Raw genomic sequence first — 20,273 nt, forward strand, 5'->3', positions numbered from 1 at the left:
AGGCTGGGGGAGGCTGGCACAGGGCTCTGCCTCCCGGTACAGCTGGTCTGGCTGCTTCCTGCGGCCATTTCTAGAACTTTCCAGAAGGGCCCTTGCAGTCAACAGGAAGGCTGCACGATGGTTTTGCTGTAGGAGAGGGTGTGTGTTGTGCCGCCCTATCCCTCCACCCTGCCTGCCCGGAGCTGTGCACAAACGTTTGGGAACCACGGTGGGGGAGAGGCCGGGCCCAGGCCCGCCTCACGCCAACGTGTTCCACATTCAGATTCATTATCAGTATCTGAAAGTTCTCGAGCGCCTGGCCAGCTCAGTTGGAGGAGCATGCAACTCTTGATCGCAGGGTTGGTGAGTTTGAGCCCCACGTTGGGTGTAGAGATTACTTAAAAATAAAGTCTTAAAAAAAAAAAAAAATCCAAAAATTCCCAAGAGTAACGGTATTAATAAAAGCTACAAACACTGCACGACAGATGATCTGTACCTCATGTTAGAGGTCCTGACGTTAAAATTAAACCTGAAGTTGACAACTTGTAGAAGGAAGCTTTGCATGGAAAATCCCTCAAACCTAATAGGACACATATGTATGATTTGGGGCACGTAACCCTATACAGCAGATTCAGGTCAAAAGACAAAACTGCCCACAGTGTTTATGTCTTCCTCTCTGTTTTAATCCAAGTATGCTTTCTGGACGTTTCTGGACGTTTGGAATTTTTGGCCACGCGCACCGTGTAAAAGCGAAGTAAACACGTATACGATCTGACAGCTAAGCATGTTGGTTCCTGGTGGAGACCGAGATTAAAGCTTGCCATGTCTACCGTTTCTGTCCACGCTCTGCCCCCTCGTAACATTTTCAAGGGATACTTTACAGGGTGCCGGGTGCTGCCCAGAGGCAGGAAACACACGTCCCTCAGTTTGGCACGTGGTGGTTCTTGGGTCGGTCGGCTCTAAGTAGCCGTTTTGGCAAGAGGTGGAGGGGACAGTGAGCCTCATACCAAGAAGGACTTACAGCTAGAGGAGGAGAGGGAGCATTGACGAGGGCCTGTTGGGCTGAGAGGGAGGAAGCAGGAAACGGCTCCACCCCCCTTCCTGGGGGTGTAGCCCTGGCCCCTCACCTGTCCCGCTCAGCCTCCAGGCTCGGCAGCAACCCAACATGCAGACAAGACAGACGGACAGAGATGGGAGAGAAGAAAACTGCATGAAGCAGGAGCCCAGATGTGGCAGAGGGAACACAACTTCCCACCTTGGGGGGAGCGAGCAGAGTGGACAGCACATCCAAGCCACATGTGACCCCTCCACATCAACAGAAACTTTTTAAGCTTTTATTTATTTATTTGAGAGAGCGAGAATGAGAGAGAGAGAGCACGAGAGGGAAGAGGGTCAGAGGGAGAAGCAGACTCCCTGCCGAGCAGGGAGCCCGATGTGGGACTCGATCCCGGGACTCCAGGATCCTGACCTGAGCCGAAGGCAGTCGCTTAACCATCTGAGCCACCCAGGCGCCCGTCAACAGAAGCTCTTTAGGATCTTCAACTGGTTTTGGAGGGGGGAAAGGAGTCCTGAGACCAAACGCCTTGTACATACCCTGCCACACAGTGCTCTAGGGGACCTCTTCTAGTACATTCCACAGCAGTGCTGTTCCTCACAGTAAAACCTGGATCACCAACTAAGGACGCTGGATGGAAGCGCGATAGGGCGTAACTGGCTAGCTACAGTCAGTCTGAAGGTCTAGTCTGCACCTGTTTTGGTAAAGTTTTATTGGACTGGGACATGCCCATTCATTTGCATACTGTCTGTGGCTGCTTCCCCCTCCAATGGCAGGGGTGAACCGTCCTCGAGGACACAAATATTTACATAAAGCGTTTGTTGACGCCTGGCTTAGAGGGCAAGCCCTCCAGCTGGGAGCCCTCCCAGGGGAAGGGGACCCTCCCTCACACAGCCTAAGGACAGGACCCTACTGCCCCGCTCTGCCCTTCGGGAATTCAGGGACAAGCACTCGGGAAAAGCCACTCTGAACTGGTGGTGTGCTAGGACACGGGTGACCCTCACGAGGCCGTTCCCAGGGCACCATTTCAGCCTGATCTTTCAGACGGACCTTAACATGGCCTTTGAGGCCAGTGAAGCCGATTTCGCTGTTTTCCTAATGTCAGTTACCTACTAAATTAGTACCTCTCAACTGGGGGCAATTCCAGACAATGAGCCGGCCTCCCACGTCAGCAAGGCCGACGGGGAGAAACCCCGGAGCTGATTCACCGTGCCTCTACCTCGAGCTGGCTGCGCCCAGCCCCGCACCAGCCACACCGGGAGAGCCGCTCGGAGCTTGGGCCGCGGCCATCTGGGCAGGGGACCCGGGGAAGATTATGTAAAGGGCAGAGCCCGGCACCTGAACGTGCTGGAGTCCCCACAAATGACAGCTATTGTTATTTTTATGGGCAGCCAAGAAAAAGGCGCCAGATGCCTCTTGCCCTTGCCCAGGCTGGGCCTGCGGCCCGGGTCCCTGCCCCCATTCGGCTTCTTGCATTTCCGCCAATCAAACGACATAACCGCCAACCTATTCAGCCCAAACAAGCCGGCCACGAAACCCTCCCATATCCTGAAGAAAGGCTCAACTATGTTCTGCTTTATCATCTCAATCAACCTCACTGCAGACCTTGGACTGCGATGACATGTTTCTTTAAAAGGGAGGAGGAAAAAAAAAAGGGGGGAAAGGATTGCGAAGACACTCTAGAACATTCTGTAAAAACAGCTCTCTTGCCCCGCCCACTGGAAACTAGGCTGCTTTCTATCGCTGTTAGCCTAGTCTGTTTGCAGACTCGACTCACTGGCTCACTGGGAGGTGCCGCCATAAGCCTTGTCTGTCCGTGTCCCCCCCCACCCTCGCCGTCCCACCTCCCCGCAGCCAGGCCAGGGCCTCGCCAGCATCCCCGGGAAGTTGCATCACGCTCTAGGCCTGGCTTCCTCGGCCGGAAGACAGAGACGACTGCACGTTCCCTCACGAAGCTGCCGAGTGGGGACGGAGCGCCAGGCGGGGGATCGGGCGGCAGTCACAGAGGTCACGGGGGAAGCAGGAAGCCTGTGCTAAATGTGAAAGCCGTGTTGTGAGCAAGCAGCGCCAAAAGCTCCAACTCTCATCGCTGATGGCCCGCCAATTAAAGGTACACCCTGCGTGTCTCCCGCCCCCAGGTGTTCCTGGTATCATCGGGCTTTATAACTTTCCAAGGGGGCATAAGGGCTTTTGTATGGGTTGGATCTCGTGTTACAAATGAAGGGAGATGGGGGTTTGGTTTCGTGGGTGTAGACATTTGTCCAGACTCCAAATGGTCCGCCTGATGTGTGCATATCTCGCTATATATGTGTGTTACCTAAAAAAAACGAGACCCACAAATCCGTACTGGACCCTAGTTAATGGCAGGCATGCTTAAGTGCTCAGGGTTGGCGTGAACCTGTGTCTGCAACTTACTCTGAAACGCACTTCAAAAACTACAACGGACTGGCGGGCAGACAGGAGGACAGCGAAAGCGTGCTAACTGGAATGTGGCCGAGTGTCAGGGGGAAGCTCTAGGGGTAGGTGCTTGGGGGTTCGTGGCTCTTGCAAACTTTTCTGCCGGATGGAAATGTGACAACAGTGCCTGGCACGTGGCAGGCGCTCCCAGATCCTCCCACTTTAGAGGACTCGATCGGATCCACCTCTGAAACACACCATGACCTGCTTAGCAGGCACACCCGAGGGTTCTCAGAAACTCTGTGAAAGGACCTTCTGCTGAACAAAGAGATTGAGTGGCTAATCGAAGTCAGTCTGGATACCACAAAAGATGAGCCCTCGGAGGCGGCGGGAGAGAGCACCTCGGCAGAGCTTACTCACAGCCCTGCGTTTGCTCACCGCGCAGGCCAACGAGTCCGCGGGACCGGCTTCCCCTTCCCAGGCAGGGCGGGTTAACTCAGCTTCTAAAGACATTCAAGTCATCGTGTCTCTCCCAGGAAGGAGGTGAAAGGTCCCCAAGGGCACCACGAGCCCAAGAAATTAATCATCAGGTCTCATTTCGAGTTAAGCAAACTGGATCCTCCCAGCCCCCAAAAATCCCGGCCGGGCGCAGAGTGTTTATTTCTCAATGGAGACACCAGATGGCGGCAGTACCCAGTTCAAAACGCAACAACAACAAAGTCAGGCACGCGCAGCCCAACTGAAGACTTTTAATCCAGGGCACAGTCCCCAAGCCACCGCTGTCCCTACCGTGCACCCCACTCCACGATGGCCCCTGCAGACGGGACCGACACTTTGTGCCGTACCATCTTAGCTTACCAGGGGAAATCCCACTCACAGTAGGATGCTCCGTCGCCCCCCACAAAGACACAGACAAAAACGGAAACCCCCCACTACACCTGGAGAAAGTGTCCCAAATGTGGGCAGCTGAGAAAGCAAGGGTGACCATTTTAAACGCTACCAGGGGCCAGGGAGAGAGCAAGAAGAGAGGACGCAGAAAAGCGGGGCCCGCAGACCCCAAGGAAAGCACGAGCTCCTGGCAGAAATTCCTGACCAGCAAGCGCCATCTCCAGCCTCTGAACAAGCTGATCCAAATTTCTCGAAAACAGACCCTGTGGGGTCAAACTCTAAATAGGTGCAAGCTGTGGGGCCATCGGTGTGTGTTTCAAAGGAAAACCTGGTCCCTTCCGTCCTACTGAGAAAGGATTCTAGGCTCTTCCTCGAAATTCATCAGTCCTCCATTGGCCACCTCCAACTTCCTTTTCTAGAAATTATATTGAGAGAAGCTTCAAAAAACCGGGGGGGGGGGGCAGACTTAAAAGCCCAAATGCTACGGACTGGAGTGCCAGCTTCCTGCCCGGTATGTCGATCTGCGAGTGGAGCCTTTGTTCCTGGCTCAGGCATTTGAGGTTTCTGTGGAGACGTGAAGCGGGACCGGACGAGGGGCGGGGAGAGTATATGTACGACGCCTGGACCAGGCAAGAACAAAGGTGCTGGGCGGGCGGCAGCCGACAGGGCGGGTTTACCTGCTTGCCCCTGTAGAAAAGCCTCTGCAGGCCTGGCTCCACGTGGAACAGCTCCTGGATCTTCCTCCTCAGCTCCTCCACCTTGGTCAGCCTGGACAGTGAGTCCACAGTGTGGGCCACCTTCCCGTCCATGGTGCGAACCTGGATCCACATGGTATCTGCTGGTGCTGAAGGCGAGAGAGCGGGACCCCTGGGTCAGTGGTGCTGCTGCCGCCACCACACCGTGCCATGCTCAGGTCATCTTGGCTTTTGTCCAGTCTGTGGACACTAGAAAACTCCCAGGACGCCCTCCCAGCGCGCTGGTCCGCGGAAGAGCCACAGCTGACCAGGGCCCCGCGGAGTAAATGAAGAAATTAACGCATTAACGACCAGCAACGGCGCAGGAACGAGGAGGGGAGGGTGAATGAGGGGAAGGCAAACGGCATCTTGGACCACTCAGTCCAACCCACTCCGTCTTTCACGGCGGGGGCGTGGGGGGGGGGGAGACACACAAGATCCAGAGAAGTAAGGAGGACACAGCCAAATAGCGAGGAACCAGGTTTCTTCGTTCGTTCATTGATTCATTCATTCATTCATTCATTCCTTGGATTAATACTGACGCAAGAGGAGAACCCAAAACTCCGGCGCGGGTTGGAACTTCCGAAGTCCCAGTAACTCAACTAAGTGTGACCGAAGGCGAAGGACCACCCCCCCGACCCTGGAGCCCCCAACCCTGGGTGCCCGCGGCCCCCGCCTCCCCCCGCGCGCGTGCGCGACACTGCCGGCCCCCGCGGTGGCCATGGCAACCGGCCGCCCCGTCCCGGCCGCCCCCGCGCGCGCCGCGCTTCTCACCTCGGCCCGGCGGCGGCCACACGCGCAGGCTCGCGTTCCCGGGACCCCGACCCACGAGCCCAGAGCCCCTCTTATTCTCCCGCCCGCTCGCTCGGGCCACGCCAACTAGCCCACGCCCACCCCCACCGCCGGGACAGGCCGAGGGGCCCCGCGCGCCAAGTCCCGCCCCCTTCACTTGAGCCGACTCGCTCACTGGCTCCGCCGCGCCCGGCTGCCCCGCCCCGCCCGCTCCCCATTGGCCCAGGCGCGCCCGGGGAACGAAGGGCGCGCGAAATCGGGCTCGGGCGCGACAATTGAATCCCAGGGCAGCCCGCGCGCAGGCGCGGAGCCTGACATCCTCCCCTGTGGCTCGCCAGGCCCTCCCCCACCCGGCCGGCGCGACCCCCGCGGGGCTCTGAGTATGTTCCTCTCGCCCCTGCCGGCGCCCGGGCTGCGGGGGACGATTCCCAAGGGCCGCAGGGCGGGGGCAGAGCCCGAGACGGCGTGGAGAACAGCCACGCTACCGGGCACGAGTGCGCTGGTACTGGCCGCGCGTCCCCGGGCCGCTCCCGAAAGTTTTGCAAAGTCTCCGCGCCCGGTGCCGCCGGGCCCTTCCCCCGGCCCAGGATGGCACCCCGATCAGTCGGAGGCTCACCTCTCCGGCCGCCCCGATCCACTCTCCTGCCTGCGCGCCTGGCCCGGCTGGGGATGGCGATAGAGACGCGTGCGTGGCCCCGGACCCCGCGCGGACCTGCCTGCGACCCGGAGCGCCTGGACGGCCACCACTGCCCGCCGCGCTGCCAGCTGCTCTGATTTTTTTTCCCGCGAAAACTCGGCGTTTGGGAGTTGCGGGGCCGCGGGAGGCCGCGCCAGGGGCGGGCTCCTGCTTGGTGATTGGCCGCCGCAGTGGCGGGAAGCGAGAAAGGGGGTGGGGGGCGCCCCCTCCTCCATCCACCCCCACTCCGCCCAGCGGGCCACGGCCCCGCCCAGCCCTATGCGCTCTGCTGGGCGCACCCAGTGTGCGACCCGACCCAGTGGCGGGAGCTGGCCCCCCCCCCCGACTCTGCATGTCCCTCAGGAGCCCTAGGGATACCCCTGGGCAGGGACCCCGGGTAGAGTCCCCCTGACCTTTTAAGTCCTTTTCCACAGCCCCTTTCCCGGGGCACGGGCATGCGCTGACCAGGAGGGCAGGGAAGGCCGGAATCAATGTTTAAACACTGCAGTAGAATGTGGGGGCCCCTCTCGAGACTGTACCCCGATGGCCAGCCTGATGGCCCCAAGCTCCATTTCCTGGCGTCAGGGCCTGCTAGAGCTCCCCACCCTACCCACCCGCAGGGCTTGTTTGCTGGGTTTTCCCGCCTCGTTTTCCCGCCTTCTCCCGCTGTCCAGGCGGGCAGGACTGCCCTGCCCCCTCCACCCTGCTTGCTCTGCTCTGGCCAGTCTTGGCGGGCACACAGTGACCCATGCTGGGCACCTACAAAGCGCCTGGACACAGTGTTCGGAGCTGGGGGGTGGGGGCGGCAACAATGGGCAAGGCCAACCCTGTTGGTGGTCTCCAGAAGGGTAATTTCTTGTCTGGAGAGACAGGCAAAAAATGAATAAGTAAAGCAAATCATTTCAGACACCACTGTGAGCGATGAAGACAGGACAGTAGCTGGAGAGGCATGTGGGGGTGTGCAGAGAGGACATTCTGGTTGAGGTGGAGAGGTGGGCCTCTCTGAACGGATGACATTTGAGCTGAGATCTGAGATAGAAACCAAGGACAGATGGGTCGAGGAGGGACGGGCAAGCTCAGAGGCCGGAAAAGGCTTAGAAATGTAGGGGGAGCAGCCAGGAGGCCAGTGTAGCTGGGCAGAGAGGGGACGAGGTCAGAGAGGTGTCATCTAAGGCCTCAAGGGGGCCTTTGGTCTTTTATCTCTTGAGAGCAGTGAGCAGCACGGGAAGGCTGTAAGCAGAAGAGTGATGACCTCCAACTTCTGTGTGTACAGGTTTCTCTGGACCCGAGCAGAGTCCCTTCTAGGCACTGGTCCTTCTGCTGTTCTTCCAAGTGGTAGGCAGAAGAATGTCCCCCCTCTAACAAAGCTTGTCATATCCTAATCCCTGAGCCTGTGAATATGGTAGCTTCCGTGGCAAAAGGGACTTTGCAGATGAGATCAAATTAAAGATCTTCCGGTGGGGGAGAGTATCCTAGATGATGCAGGCTGGTCCAAAATCATCACAAGGGTCCTAACAAGTGAAAGAGGCAAAGGGCCAAGTCAGAGAAGGAGAAATGACAAGGGAAGTAGAGGTTGGAATGATGAGACCCAACAGACAAGGAATGTGGGAAACCTATAGAGGCCAGAAAAGGTGAGGGACAGATTCTCTCCTAGAACCCTAGAACCCCTTGATTTTAGCTGCTTAAGACCCATTTTGGACTTCGGACCTCCAGAACTATAGGAGAATAAATTTGTGTTTTTTAAGCCACTAAAATTGTGGGGATTTGTTATAGAAGTCATAGGGAACAGATAAGAGTCCAAAATCCAAAGTCCAGAATTTGCTATTAACTTTCTCCAACTTCAGGACTCCGTCTGTGCTACTGAGTGTCTTTCTGGACTCACAGTCATCAGCCAAGTATAGACCACAATCTCAGGGACGAGCAGGTATCAGGCAGGCCTCCCTGAGTCTGGGAGGCAGATGAGATCTTTCACATTGAGAATCGGCCATGGGAACCTGGCCTATTCCTGGTGAGAGCATATCATTTGTTTGCACGTACTATTGCAAAAACCCAACAGGACCAAAAGAGGGAATACGTTCTTCAGGTGTATTTGGAGCAGGGCTCAGCCCAGGCCCCTTGGATATCTCAAGTAACTCAAAAAGAGGTCTGGTTTTCCCTGCAGAAAGAAATGAGGCCCCCATTTCTCCAGTCATTTTGAGAAAGTTGGAGAGGTTGCCTAGGTTTGTTAACAAACATGAGTGAAAGACTATGCCAGGCCTCTCCAGAAGAAGCTTACAAACCACTCAGGGAGACAAGATGGCGATGTCTACAAAAGACATCACATGAAATAATAAAGGGAGATACAACAAAGACAATGAAGGAGGCCTGCTAGAGTCTGGAGAATGGACACTTCCTGACACCTCTTCTGCTCCAGTGGTCCTCCTGCTTAGGCATCAGCCCATGGGCGAGTTAGGCACCAGGAAACCCATTAGAGGGCAAAAGGCCTCAGTTTCCTTTTTGCAAAATGATATATTCTTGAAGGTCGTTAAGTCACTCAACAAACCTATTGCCACCCCTCTTGTCTGAACCAGGCCCGGAGTCAAGCAGACGTTGGTGGGCACAAAGCTTACAGAGACTAAGTCCCACCCTGCAAGGACTTCCCATTCAATGGGGGAGACACAGGTGTAAAGAGAAATGTCAGATGTGTAAGGAGATGGTGTTCGTGTTTAGATGGAGGACACAATGCTCTAAGCATTCAGTCAGGACACACCAGATTTCATGTCCTGGCCATATCTATAATTTTTTTCTTTTTCTTTTTTTTTTTAAGATTTTTTAATTTATTTGACAGAGAGTACAAGCAGGCAGAGCGGCAGGCAGAGGGAGAGAGAGAAGCAGGCTCTCCCCCGAGCCGGGAGCCCGACATGGGGCTCGATCCCAGGACCCCAAGACCATGACCCGAGCCGAAGGCAGACGCCCGACGACTGAGCCACCCAGGCGCCCCTCTATAATTTTTTTCTAACAGGGACTGGTTGGTATATAGAGAGAGCCATTAAAATGACAATGACTGTGTATGAGCTTAACCAGTGTATGAACCCTGAGAAGCGCACATACCACATTTGGGGGCCATCTGATAGAGCAGAAAAGACCTTGGGGCTCATTCCTCATTCCTCCCCATCTCTAAGTAGAGCTCATAAGGAGCTCTTCTCACCCAGGCCTCTAACCTCCCGGCAAGATGACAGGTGTTCCCTACGGGGCAGGAATGCTAGGGCCTTGCGGTTGGTTTGGCTTATTTATCTGTTATATCCTAGGAAAAAGGGGTAAGGTATCATTTCATACACCAGTGAGGACTTTGGAATTCCCGAGCTGTCCCACCCCTGCACAACAGCCTCATCTCCCATCCCAGCCACTAGGGACCCCCTTCCCAGAACCCTGGCTGGATGATGTCACAGACAGGTGACTTCACTGCGGCAAAGGAACCGGAAATCTCAGTGGCATGGGGGAGGAGGGAGGATGTTTCTCTCCCATCCCAACCCCCCATGTCTGTGGTGAAGTCGATCGAATTAGTGTTGCCCAAGGATGCAGTCTACCTAGCCGGCTCCAGCATAAAAGGGCAGGTGGTTCTAATCCTGAACAGCACCCTGGTGGACCCTATTGTGAAGGTGGAGCTCGTGGGAAGGGGTTATGTGGAGTGGAATGAAGAAATCGGGGCATCCCGTGATTATAGCAGAGATGTTATTTGCAACAACAAGGCCGACTACGTGCACAAGATGAAGACATTCCCAGTAGAGGGTAAGGATAAAGCCAGCAGCCAACTCTAGCCATAATAGGAACCTGGGTCTGGAAGGTAAACACATCTGCTAGTGGATCAGCAAACCCCCAGGGATAGCAGAGGCCTGGTTCCTCCCCAGGAGGGAAGCTATGTATAACAATGACCATCAGATACACTTTAACACGAAAATAATAAGACATGAGGAGCTGATCAGAACCCAGATACTCGAAATCAACTTTCCAAGTCGTTTCCCTGGGAGGGGAAAATGCTATCCTTAGCCCAATGACCACTTGGGAAGGCCAAAAAAAAAAAAAAAAAAAAAAATCTGTCTTGGGCGCCGGGGTGGCTCAGTTAGTTGAGCGACTGCCTTCGGCTTGGGTCGTGATCCTGGAGTCCCGGGATCGAGTCCCACATCGGGCTCCCTGCTCGGCGGGGAGTCTGCTTCTCCCTCTGACCCTCTTCCCTCTCGTGCTCTGTATCTCTCATTCTCTCTCTCTCAAATAAATAAATAAAATCTTTTTTAAAAATCTGTCTTATTATTTGACAGATAAATCTCCCTCTGGCAGTGAAATGCCAAGGAGACAAAATAAGGAGTCCTATGGTCCCAGGGAAAGAGAGAGGAGGCAGGGAAGACGTTCCAGGGAGAGAATAACCAGGCCCCAACTCCAGCAGGTTCTGTCCCACGGTCTGGACAAACGTCAGGGAGGCCGAGCTGCCTGTGAGCCGCATGTCCTTTCCAAAATGTGCTCATGGGAGTGTTCCCAGGTATGCCACAACTCTCGGCCAACACCTGGCTGAACAAAGTTTAATTTTAGACTTTTAAAATTTTTAGATCGGGAGGTCACGGAGAGGTCTCTTTGGAGAGGGAACTGAGCTCAGATCTGAGCGATGGGAAGGACACCAGCCGTGCAGATGTCTAGGGGAGGAATGGCAACATACCAGCCCTTACTGCTCCACAGTCCTGTTGCCTCTGTGTCCCATTAACCCATCTGGAAAATGGGAACCAGAAGAAGGGGTCACTCATAGATTGCTTTGAGGACTTAGTGACTGAAGGGTATATAAAGGGCTTAGAATAGTGTGGGGCATACAGTAAGTGTTCTGTAAGTGTTTTTTCAACCCAAACACTCCCCACCCTAACACCCCCAGCATCAGGTACCACCCTTTCCCATTGCCAAGCATTTCCCCTCAAAAGCATAAGCCCAAGCCTCTGACGGATTCACTCATTTATTTCGCAAACATTTATTGAGCACCTTCTGCACACGGCCCTGGGCCACGGGCTGGGGGTGGGGCAATGGATAAAACAAACAAGGTCCCCGGAGTCACTGGGATTGCCATCCAGTGGGCAAGACACAATAATGAGAGGCTTTTGGACGAATGAAAGAAACAAATAAAATGGGGGAGGTTGCAGAAATGGGGGCCGTGTGAGCTTCTCCCTGGCCCTCAGTTGCCACTCAACCAATGTTACGCACCTACTGTATGCTGCGCACTGAAGGCCAAGCTCTGTGAGGGCAGGGAGCTGTGCTGCCCTGCTCACTGCTGAAAATAATGCCTAAAACAGCCTCTGGCCCACAGAAAGAAGTTCAAGAGGGGTTTGTTAAACCGATGTGCTGGACCTCCAGTTTCTCAGACCCAGAGTAGGGGTGAGCACCCCAGCCACCTCATCCACCCAGGCATCTCCCTCCAGCCCAGCTGAGGCCTAGGCCTGATATTTATGGATCATGCAGATCCCTAAAAGCACAGAACTCAGCCTAGCTCAGGGACAGGTGGGCCAGGCCCAGAACAAAACCCTGCCAAGACAACAAATAAAGAAGGGGGGGTTAAAAAAAAAAAAAAAAAAGAAAAAGATTCTAGAACCTTCTGATGGCCTCGGTGTGTTTTGCTTTCAGATAATTGGTTAAGTGCAGGCAGCCACACCTTTGACTTCCATTTCAGCTTACCTCCCAGGCTTCCTTCTACCTTCGTCAGCAAAATTGGCCACGTCTTCTACTTCGTGCAAGCCTCCTGCATGGGCCGGGAGCACATACTGGCGAAGAAGAGAATGTACTTGTTGGTTCAAGGGACTTCGGACTTCCACAAAGAAAACCCATTGCAGGTAGTGATGGGGGAGGGGCAGCGGTGGGGCTTGTCCTCCAAGCTCACCAGATGCAGGTGGGAGGGCAGGGAACAGAGCTGGCCTCTACCAGGAAGAAGGAAAGGTGCTGATGGCTCCTCCGGGGGGTCCAGCGAGTTCACAAAAGGTGAATCTGAAACTGGGGTAGGAACTAAGCCAGCGGGGGGCCCCTCAACCAGGATAATCCTGCCTCCCCAGGGGGCACAGCGTGGTGTCTGGAACATCTACAATTGACAGGACTGGGGGGGGGGGTGCTGTTGGCCATGGAGGTGGTGGGGGCCAGGGGTGCTGCTCAATACCCCACAGTTCCCAGGACACCCCCAGAGAATGACTGGGCCCCAATGTCCTTGACCCTATAGTAAGTCAAGGCTGTTCAGAGGCCTCCCCTGTGACCTGGGAGGCCTGGATGCCCGGTGACGCTCCAGGGTCTTTGAGCCCTCAGACAACAGAGATGGTGCCCCCATCAAAAGAAGCAAGGAAAAGGGGTGGCTTCTGGTCTGCTGAGCAGAGGAGGAGGTTTTCTGGATGGTTCCTGGAGGCCCAGGTGCAGAGATAGAAGTCGAGGTGGGTGGAGTGACGTTGGCCCCAAGTCACTCCCCTGGGGACTCTGTTATCAGAGCATGGTGGCTGAGACGGGGGTGGGGGGGGTTGGATTTTAGTTTTCAAGATCCAGGTAAAAATCCCAGAGCCCCGACCTTCCTGTTGTGCGATCCTCTGCAAATGACGTTGCCTCTCTGTGCCTCTGTCTCCTCATCTGTGAAATGGGCAGGGAGATAGTGCCTAGCTTGCCGAACTTCCCACAGTGCCTGGCACGGGTTGGGGGGTGGGACCCAAGAATCTTGCTGCTTCCACCACCAGTGTTATTATATATGTCACAGGGATCGTCTCGAGCCCGGCCAACCTCCTGGGATGGTCCTGGAGGGTTCCAGGAAGGGCAGATGCTTGGAGGGGTGGAACAGCCCTGGGATGACCAGACCCGAGCTCAAGGCCCACTTGACCACCTGCTTCCTGTGTTACCCTGAGCAGACTATGGCCCTTCTCTGGCCTTCCCGTCAGAGCTAATCTAGAGTGCAGGGGGCACGAGGCAGAAGCTGGGGTGAAATGTTGGGGTTGGGTGAGACCCAGCCTGAGATTTCGTTGACAGATACTTCATTAGCTAGATGGCCTTGGGCAATTCACAACACCTCCCAGAGCCTTGACTGTCCTGATCTGTACAATGAGAAGAATAATACCTCCCTTGATGGGTGCCCATGAAGACCGCAAAGTGCTCAGCGCGGTGTCTGCGCACCCAGGAGGTGCCCCCGTAAGTGGGAAGATCTAAAAATCAAGATCGTAGTAGCAACAGGAGTTATTACAGATAAGTTTTGAGGATATGAAAATAGCGTGTTTTTTCAACTGCTCAGTACTGTCTTAACCAGACTGGGCAAGGGAGGCCCTTTGGAGGAGGTGACATTTTAGCAGAGAACTGAAAGAGCAGAGGCGGGGAAACCATGGGGATATCTGGGGTGGAGGGTTCCAGGTGGCGGGAACAGCCTGTGCAAAGGCCCTGGGGCAGGACTGTGCCTGGCGTGTTGGATGAACAGTGAGGGGGCCACATGGCTGCAACAGAGTGAAGGAGAAGGTGAGAGGGAAGAAAGTAAGGGCAGGGAGGTAATAAGAGGCCTCAGGAAGACTTGGACTTTCACCTGATGCAGGTAAGAGCCCTGGTGGGCAAGGGGTCATCATTGGATGCCCTCTGGCTGCTTTGGGGAGGATAGATAATCGGGGGCAGAGGGAGGGCAGGAGCTGGGGGACCAGGACAGAGGTTACCACTCTGGTGCAGTGAGCCATGATGGGGCTCAACCAGGTAGAGGCAGAGTCTTTTAAGATTTATAAAAATTATTTGAGAGAGAGAGAGCGCGTGCAGGCAGAAGGAAGAGCAGAGAGGGAGAGAGAATCTGAAGGAGACTCCCATGCTGAGCTCAGAGCCTGACGCAGGGCTTGATCCCACAAACACCAGATCATGACCTGAGCTGAAACCAAGAGTTAGACACTTAATCAAGTGAGCCACCCAGACACCCCTGGGTAGAGGCAGAGTCTTGACCTCCAACAGTCTGTCCTCAGAGCGGCCAGAGACAGTCAGGTGATGACCTTCCTCTGCGCCCACAGCCCTCCCGGTCTCCCATTTCATTCAGGGTAAAGGCCAAAGTCCCCCCCCCCCCCCCCGTCCACAGAGCCCTGCATGATCTGCCCCCTCTCCCCTCCGTTTTCTCTGCTCCCGCCAAACAGGCCTCCTCACTGTTCCCTCCAATATACCAGGCCTGGTCCTGCCCCAGGGCCTTTGCACAGGCTGTTGCCTTCCCCCTGGAACGCTATAATATGACCTTCCTATCCTTCCCCCACATCCTTCACATCTTTGTTCAGAAGCCATGTAGGCACTCACCTGGCTAAGTAAACTCTCACAACCCCAACAGAGGGCAATTTAGCTGTATCTATTCAAATTAAAATGAACATGCACTTTGCCCCAACCATTTCCCTTCTAGAAATTTCTCCTACTGATATTCTTTCACTTGCGACCTCCCACAGCAATGTTTTCGCGGCAAGAAATTGGAATCAGCCTAAATGTTCACTGCTAAGGGAATTAAAGTAGCAAAGGAATATTCAAAGGAATGCTCTATAGGTAAGTTAGAGAGAAACAGAGGCAGAACAAGGCAGCTCTTAGCATCAGGACCTCTACTAAGTCACTGGGTTGAGTGAGCACAGCAAAGTTCAGAACAAGTGAGAAATGTACTTCCTTGCAGGTGTAACAAACGTGTCCGGAAGGAGATCACAGAAACTAGCAACAGACATGCCCCCCTGGGAGGGGAGCCGGGGAGCTAGGAGGAGCAAACATTTTCTCCTTCCAATTGTTTTCAACAGCTTTATTGAGCTATAATTCACATATCTTGTAATCTACCCATTGAAAGTGTACAACTGAATGACTTCCCGTGTGTTCACAGAGTTGTGCGGCCTTCACCAACTGTCGATTTTAGACCACTGTCATCACACCAAAAGGAAATCTTGGATCCCTTAGCTGTCACCCCTCGAATTCCCCATACCCCCTCCCCCAGGCCGTGGCAACCACGAATCCCCTTCCTCTCTCTGTGGATTTGCCTGTTCCGGACATTTCATGGAAATGGAATCATACGATATGTCCACTCACCTCCTCGGTCAGTGTCTCATCCCTTTTTCCGGCTGAATGACATTCCATTGCCCAGCTGGACCCCATTTTGTGTATCCATTCGTGCATTGATGGATACTTGGGTTGTTTCCACTTCTTGGTTACTGTGAATCACGCCTCTGCACATTCCCTTACATGTTTGCATGGATGTATCTTCTTGTTTCTCTTGGCTAGATACCTGGAGTACAATTGCTGGGTCAGATGATCACTCCCTTGAACATTTGAGGAGCCCCCAGCCTGTTTTCCACAGTGGCTGGACTGTTTTTACGTTTTCTCCAGCACTGCACATGGGCTCCAATATCCCCACCTCCTCTCTACTCTTTGTACCTTTAGAATCTTGAAAGACAGAGCTGTGTTGTCTCTTTCAACAGCTGGTACCATTTGGGAAAGGAGCTTGTCCCAGAGACATTTCCTAACCATTGGCTCCAAGGGAGCCTCCACCGCACCTCTCCCTAGTTCACACCCCTGGTTTGCCTCCAGCCACAACCTCATCACTGTCCCTAACAGAAATGACCTGGTTCATTTTCAGTGAGCCGACTGTGTGTCCATCTCCCCCCCTCCCCCCCAACCCCGCCAGAGCAGGGACCAGGCTCGTCTTAACAGCTATGGGTTTTCCTTGGACTTGTCACCAAGCTGATGACAATAAATACTGTTTGGATGAATCCCCCCAAAGCTTCACATATGCCAAAGGAATGCGGGGCTCCCAAACACTCCCAGATCCAGGAAATCCAGTGTTGGGTGTGTATCCCCGACATTATTGGGAATCAGGGCGCTTTGGCCACCCTGCCTGACCTCGTGTGGGAGTCTCCACTGGGCCACTGTTGGAATTGCTGGGCCCCTCTCTCAGGTACAGGCCGGGACTACCGGCTTGGCCTTGAGTTAGGGCAGCAAGTTCCTCAATGCCCGCAGGGTCCTAACGCATGCGAGGAATTTTCGAATAAGACTGGAGGGATTTAGAATAAAACTGCCTGCAATTAGCCTCCTGGAGGAGAGGGAGGGAGGGGACCGCTGAGGAGGCCAGGGGGCCAGAGGCAAGGGTAGAGGTGAGGTCACCTGGTGTCAGGGGTCAGCCCCAGGTCTCCCAAGAGGAAAGGCATCCAATCTGGAGCAGTGTTTTTCAAACCTCAGGTCACGACCAGATCATGGGTTGCAAAATCAGTTTAGCGAGGTGCAAGTATATTTGTATAAAATGAAAGAATATGCAAGACTAAACTAGAAAATATCAGAAAAAAAGTCAATTTGTGGGTTGCAAACATTGTGTGTGTTTTTTTCAATAGAATAAGAAAACAGAACAGAGAATAAAATAAGTAGAACAGGAAGTGAAGAAAATATGGTTGGTGGCTTGCAATCGACTTTTTTTTTTTTAAGATTTTATTTATTTATTTGACAGAGAGGGAGACAGCGAGAGAGGGAACACAAGCAGGGGGAGCGGGAGAGGGAGAAGCAGGCTTCCCGCGGAGCAGAGAGCCCGACGCGGGGCTCGATCCCAGGACCCTGGGATCATGACCTGAGCCGAAGGCAGATGCCTAACAACTGAGCTACCCAGGCGCCCCTTGCAATCAACTTTTTTTAAAAAATGAAAGAATAAAACAAAATATAAATATGGTGGGTTACAACAGCTTTGTTTTTATAACATCAGTGTGTTGGACAGGATATAATAGTTGTGAATAAGTAGAATATAGAATTTATCAGAACAAATTTAATTTGGTGGGTTACAACCAGCTAATGTTTACAAAATGTTGGTTTTATATAAAGCAAAATAATAGAATAAAGAAAGACTAAACATAACAGGAAAACAAATCCAGAGGGTTGCAGTGAATATATTTTTAAAGATTTTATTTATTTATTTATTTGATGGAGAGCACAAATAGGGGGAGCAAATCAGCAGCTGACTGGTTGATAGGATGGCTGCATTTTGAGGCACTGAGAGGCAGAGGGAGAAGCAGGCTCCCTGCTGAGCAGGGAGCCCGATGTGGGGCTCGATTCCGGGACTCCCAGATCATGACCTGAGCCGAAGGCAGACACAACCGACTGAGCCACCCCGCAATGAACATTTTTAAATGAATACAATAAATGGAATAAAGCAGAATGTACCAGCAGGCATAAGTAGTAGTTCATGAAACATATTTCTCTTTCATAGATCTAGGTGAAGATGAAAATACAGATTTGTGTTCTTTGCCACGATACTAAAATCTATGTTTTAACCATGAGCTGTGATTTAAAAAAAAAGGGGGGGAAGAGTATATGACACATAACTGTGTGTGGCCTGCAAAGCCTAAAATATTTGTCATCAGTTCCTTTCCAGAAAAAGTTCACCAACTCATGGCCGAGAGCAACCCCATGATGGGGCTCAACCAGGTAGAGGCAGAATTTTCTGCCCTCCTGCTTGTGCTCACTCTTTCTCAAATAAATGCATAAATCTTTTTTAAAAATCCAGATATAATAAACCCCCAATTCAGGATAAAGGGAGCCAAGGAGTATGAGGGGATGGCATTAGGGAGGGGGTCCCTGGGGCCTTCAACCAGATCTCTCATGTTTTTACTTTAAATTGTGGCAAAATATACATAACATAAAACTTACCATCTTTTTTTTAAGATTTTATTTATTTATTCATGAGAGACAGAGGGAGAGAGAAAGGGGGAGAGAGAGAGAAGCAGAGGGAGAAGTAGGCTCCCAAGGAGCAGGGAGCCTGATGCGGCACTCGATCCCAGGACCCTGGGACCATGACCTGAGCCAAAGGCAGACGCTCAGTCATCTGAGCCACCCAGGCGCCCATAAAATTTACCATCTTAACCATTAGTGTTGAGTACATTCACGTGGTTGTGCAACTCTGCAATCTCATTTTGTAAATGAGCAGAGGTCTGAAACAAATCAGGAGAATTTGTAAATGCTGATGAAGCGGGTCTTAGGAATATGGCCGTGCTGTACTAGGAAATGGTTAACAACCAGCCGTGATGTGTCATGTTTCCCAATTTCCCTGGTGAAAATAACACCCATCAGGGCCAATTTCAAGTGAACAACTTGATGTCACTAATGGGAAGTGGGAGGGGAGTTTGGGCAGTATTTTTCACACTATTTTCTCCCTCTCTCTCTCTCTCTCTCTCTCTCTCTCTCGGAGAGAGATGCTCTCTCTCTCTCTCTCTCAGTATGCTGAAAGAGAACACACACACGCACGCACGCTTGTAAAAGTATCAAGTTTCTCTACAAGGAGACACCGGAAGCCAGCAAAAGTGGAGAGTGATCATTCTAAGGCCCCCCGCGCCCCCCCTGCCACATCACATCAAATCCTTTAACATGTTATCCACAAATAAAAAGTAAAATGTCACCGAAGCCACTCATTAAATACAATGTATGTGCGACTTTATTTGCAAATCAGCAGCTGACTAGTTGATAGAATGGCTGCATTTTGAGGCATTTATTTAAACACACTACATACTTTCTTTTTTTTTTTTTTAAGATTTTATTTATTTGACAGAGAAAGACACAGCGAGAGAGAGAATACAAGCAGGGGGAGTGGGAGAGGGAGAAGCAGGCTTCTGCCGAGCAGGGAGCCCGATGCGGGGCTCGATCCCAGGACCCCGGGATCATGACCTGAGCCGAAGGCAGACGCCTAACGACTGAGCCACCCAGGTGCCCCCACACTACATACTTTCAACGCTACGGTTTTCCTTTCATGATTCAGAGCCCGTAATATTTTCTCCTAAAGTCTGAACTGCCTGGGTAAGCCCCAAGTCTTGGGCTTAGACTGTGAGACATTTCCTGTCTTCTAGAAAACCAAGGCCCAGAGAAGTCAAGGCACTTGCTCAAGGTCACACAGCAAGTGAACATGGGAGGTGGGGGTCAAGCCAGGGTCTTGTGGATTTCTTAGGCTTATGATGAGGAAATTGGTACTCAGAAAGGCAAAGGGTATTGATTAAGGCAAGCCGGGAGATCATGCCAGGCTTTTGGCTGCCAAATCCCCAAGGCTCCAGATCCTGTTTCAGTGCCTCTTACTTAGGAAAGTCCCAAAAGCTCGAGGTTTGCAGGAGCTATGATGGAGGAATGTCAGGCAGGCGAGCGGATCTTGTGTCCACCATCCCTCACAGTGGTCCATCCCCCCTTCTAGAACCCTCTCTTGGTGGAGGCTGAGAAGAAGGTCTCCTACAACTGCTGCAGCCAGGGCGCCATCTGCCTCCAAATCCAGATGGAAAAGAACACTTTTACTCCGGGGGAGAGGGTCGTCTTCACCACGGAGATCAACAACCAGACCAGCAAGTGCATCAAGATGGTCACCTTCGCCCTCTACATCCACGTGCAATGTGAGGGCTTCACCCCCAGTGCAGAGCGGCGGTCTCGGGTGGACAGCAGTGAGCTGCTCCGGCAGGAGGCCAACACTCAGATCACGCCCTTCAACACCACCAAGATCGTCAGCACCCTCAACCTCCCGCAGGTGCTGTCCGTGAGCAGCGGCATGCGGGACGGCGAGATCATGAGTACCCACTACGAGCTGGTCAGCACGGTCCACCTGCCCTGGTCCCTGACCAGTGTGAAGGCCAAGGTTCCCATCATCATCACCAGTGCCCCTGTGGACCCAGACAGCTGCCCACGGCTGGAGGGGGCAGCATCACCCGAGAGCCAGGAGTACCAGAATTAAGTGCCCCAACTTCTAAATATTAAAAGCTTTATCAGACTCTACGGGCAGCCCTTTTTTTGTCTG

The 20,273-nt window shown here is 53.1% G+C and overlaps 2 protein-coding genes across 5 annotated transcripts in view; one reads left to right on the plus strand and one right to left on the minus strand.

Moving 5' to 3' along the window:
* Positions 1-6,544, minus strand: part of UHRF1 (ubiquitin like with PHD and ring finger domains 1) — a 30,929-nt gene extending 24,385 nt beyond the window's left edge. The window contains exons 1-2 of one of the 2 annotated variants that reach the window (XM_028126186.2): positions 6,461-6,544; positions 4,996-5,162 (exon numbers count right to left, since the gene is read on the minus strand). In XM_028126186.2, coding sequence (XP_027981987.1) covers positions 4,996-5,148 — 153 coding nt within the window. In that variant the 5' untranslated portion in view covers positions 5,149-5,162; positions 6,461-6,544. Of the gene's footprint in view, positions 1-4,995; positions 5,163-5,826; positions 5,910-6,460 lie in introns of those variants that run through there. The other variant, XM_028126187.2, reaches the window with a different exon arrangement.
* ARRDC5 (arrestin domain containing 5) lies at positions 2,735-20,251 on the plus strand. Of its 3 annotated transcripts, none has more exons than XM_088017910.1 (3): positions 2,735-3,143; positions 12,155-12,360; positions 19,683-20,251. In XM_088017910.1, exons 2-3 carry the CDS (start codon positions 12,274-12,276, stop codon positions 20,208-20,210), a joined length of 615 nt encoding a protein of 204 aa, XP_087874036.1. In that variant the 5' UTR covers positions 2,735-3,143; positions 12,155-12,273; the 3' UTR covers positions 20,211-20,251. The 3 variants fall into 3 exon arrangements, with proteins under 3 accessions (XP_087874036.1, XP_087874038.1, XP_027981990.1); XM_088017912.1 differs by having other exon boundaries at positions 12,201-12,360; XM_028126189.2 differs by lacking the exon at positions 2,735-3,143 and adding an exon at positions 7,864-10,288.
* The last annotated feature ends 22 nt before the right edge of the window (positions 20,252-20,273 follow it).

The sequence above is a fragment of the Eumetopias jubatus genome, unplaced genomic scaffold (assembly GCF_037043125.1).
Source record: "Eumetopias jubatus isolate StellerSeaLion01/CBP00866 unplaced genomic scaffold, mEumJub1_p1.0 scaffold_1, whole genome shotgun sequence".
In the NCBI taxonomy this organism is placed as follows: Eukaryota; Metazoa; Chordata; class Mammalia; order Carnivora; family Otariidae; genus Eumetopias; species Eumetopias jubatus.

Coding starts and splice junctions, on each gene's coding strand:
- ARRDC5 (XM_028126189.2), top strand. CDS start 9,937: ATGATGTCACAGACAGGTGACTTCACTGCGGCAAAGGAACCGGAAATC. Junction 10,289..12,154: donor GAAGACATTCCCAGTAGAGG/GTAAGGATAAAG, acceptor TTTTGCTTTCAG/ATAATTGGTTAAGTGCAGGC. Junction 12,361..19,682: donor ACAAAGAAAACCCATTGCAG/GTAGTGATGGGG, acceptor CCCCCCTTCTAG/AACCCTCTCTTGGTGGAGGC.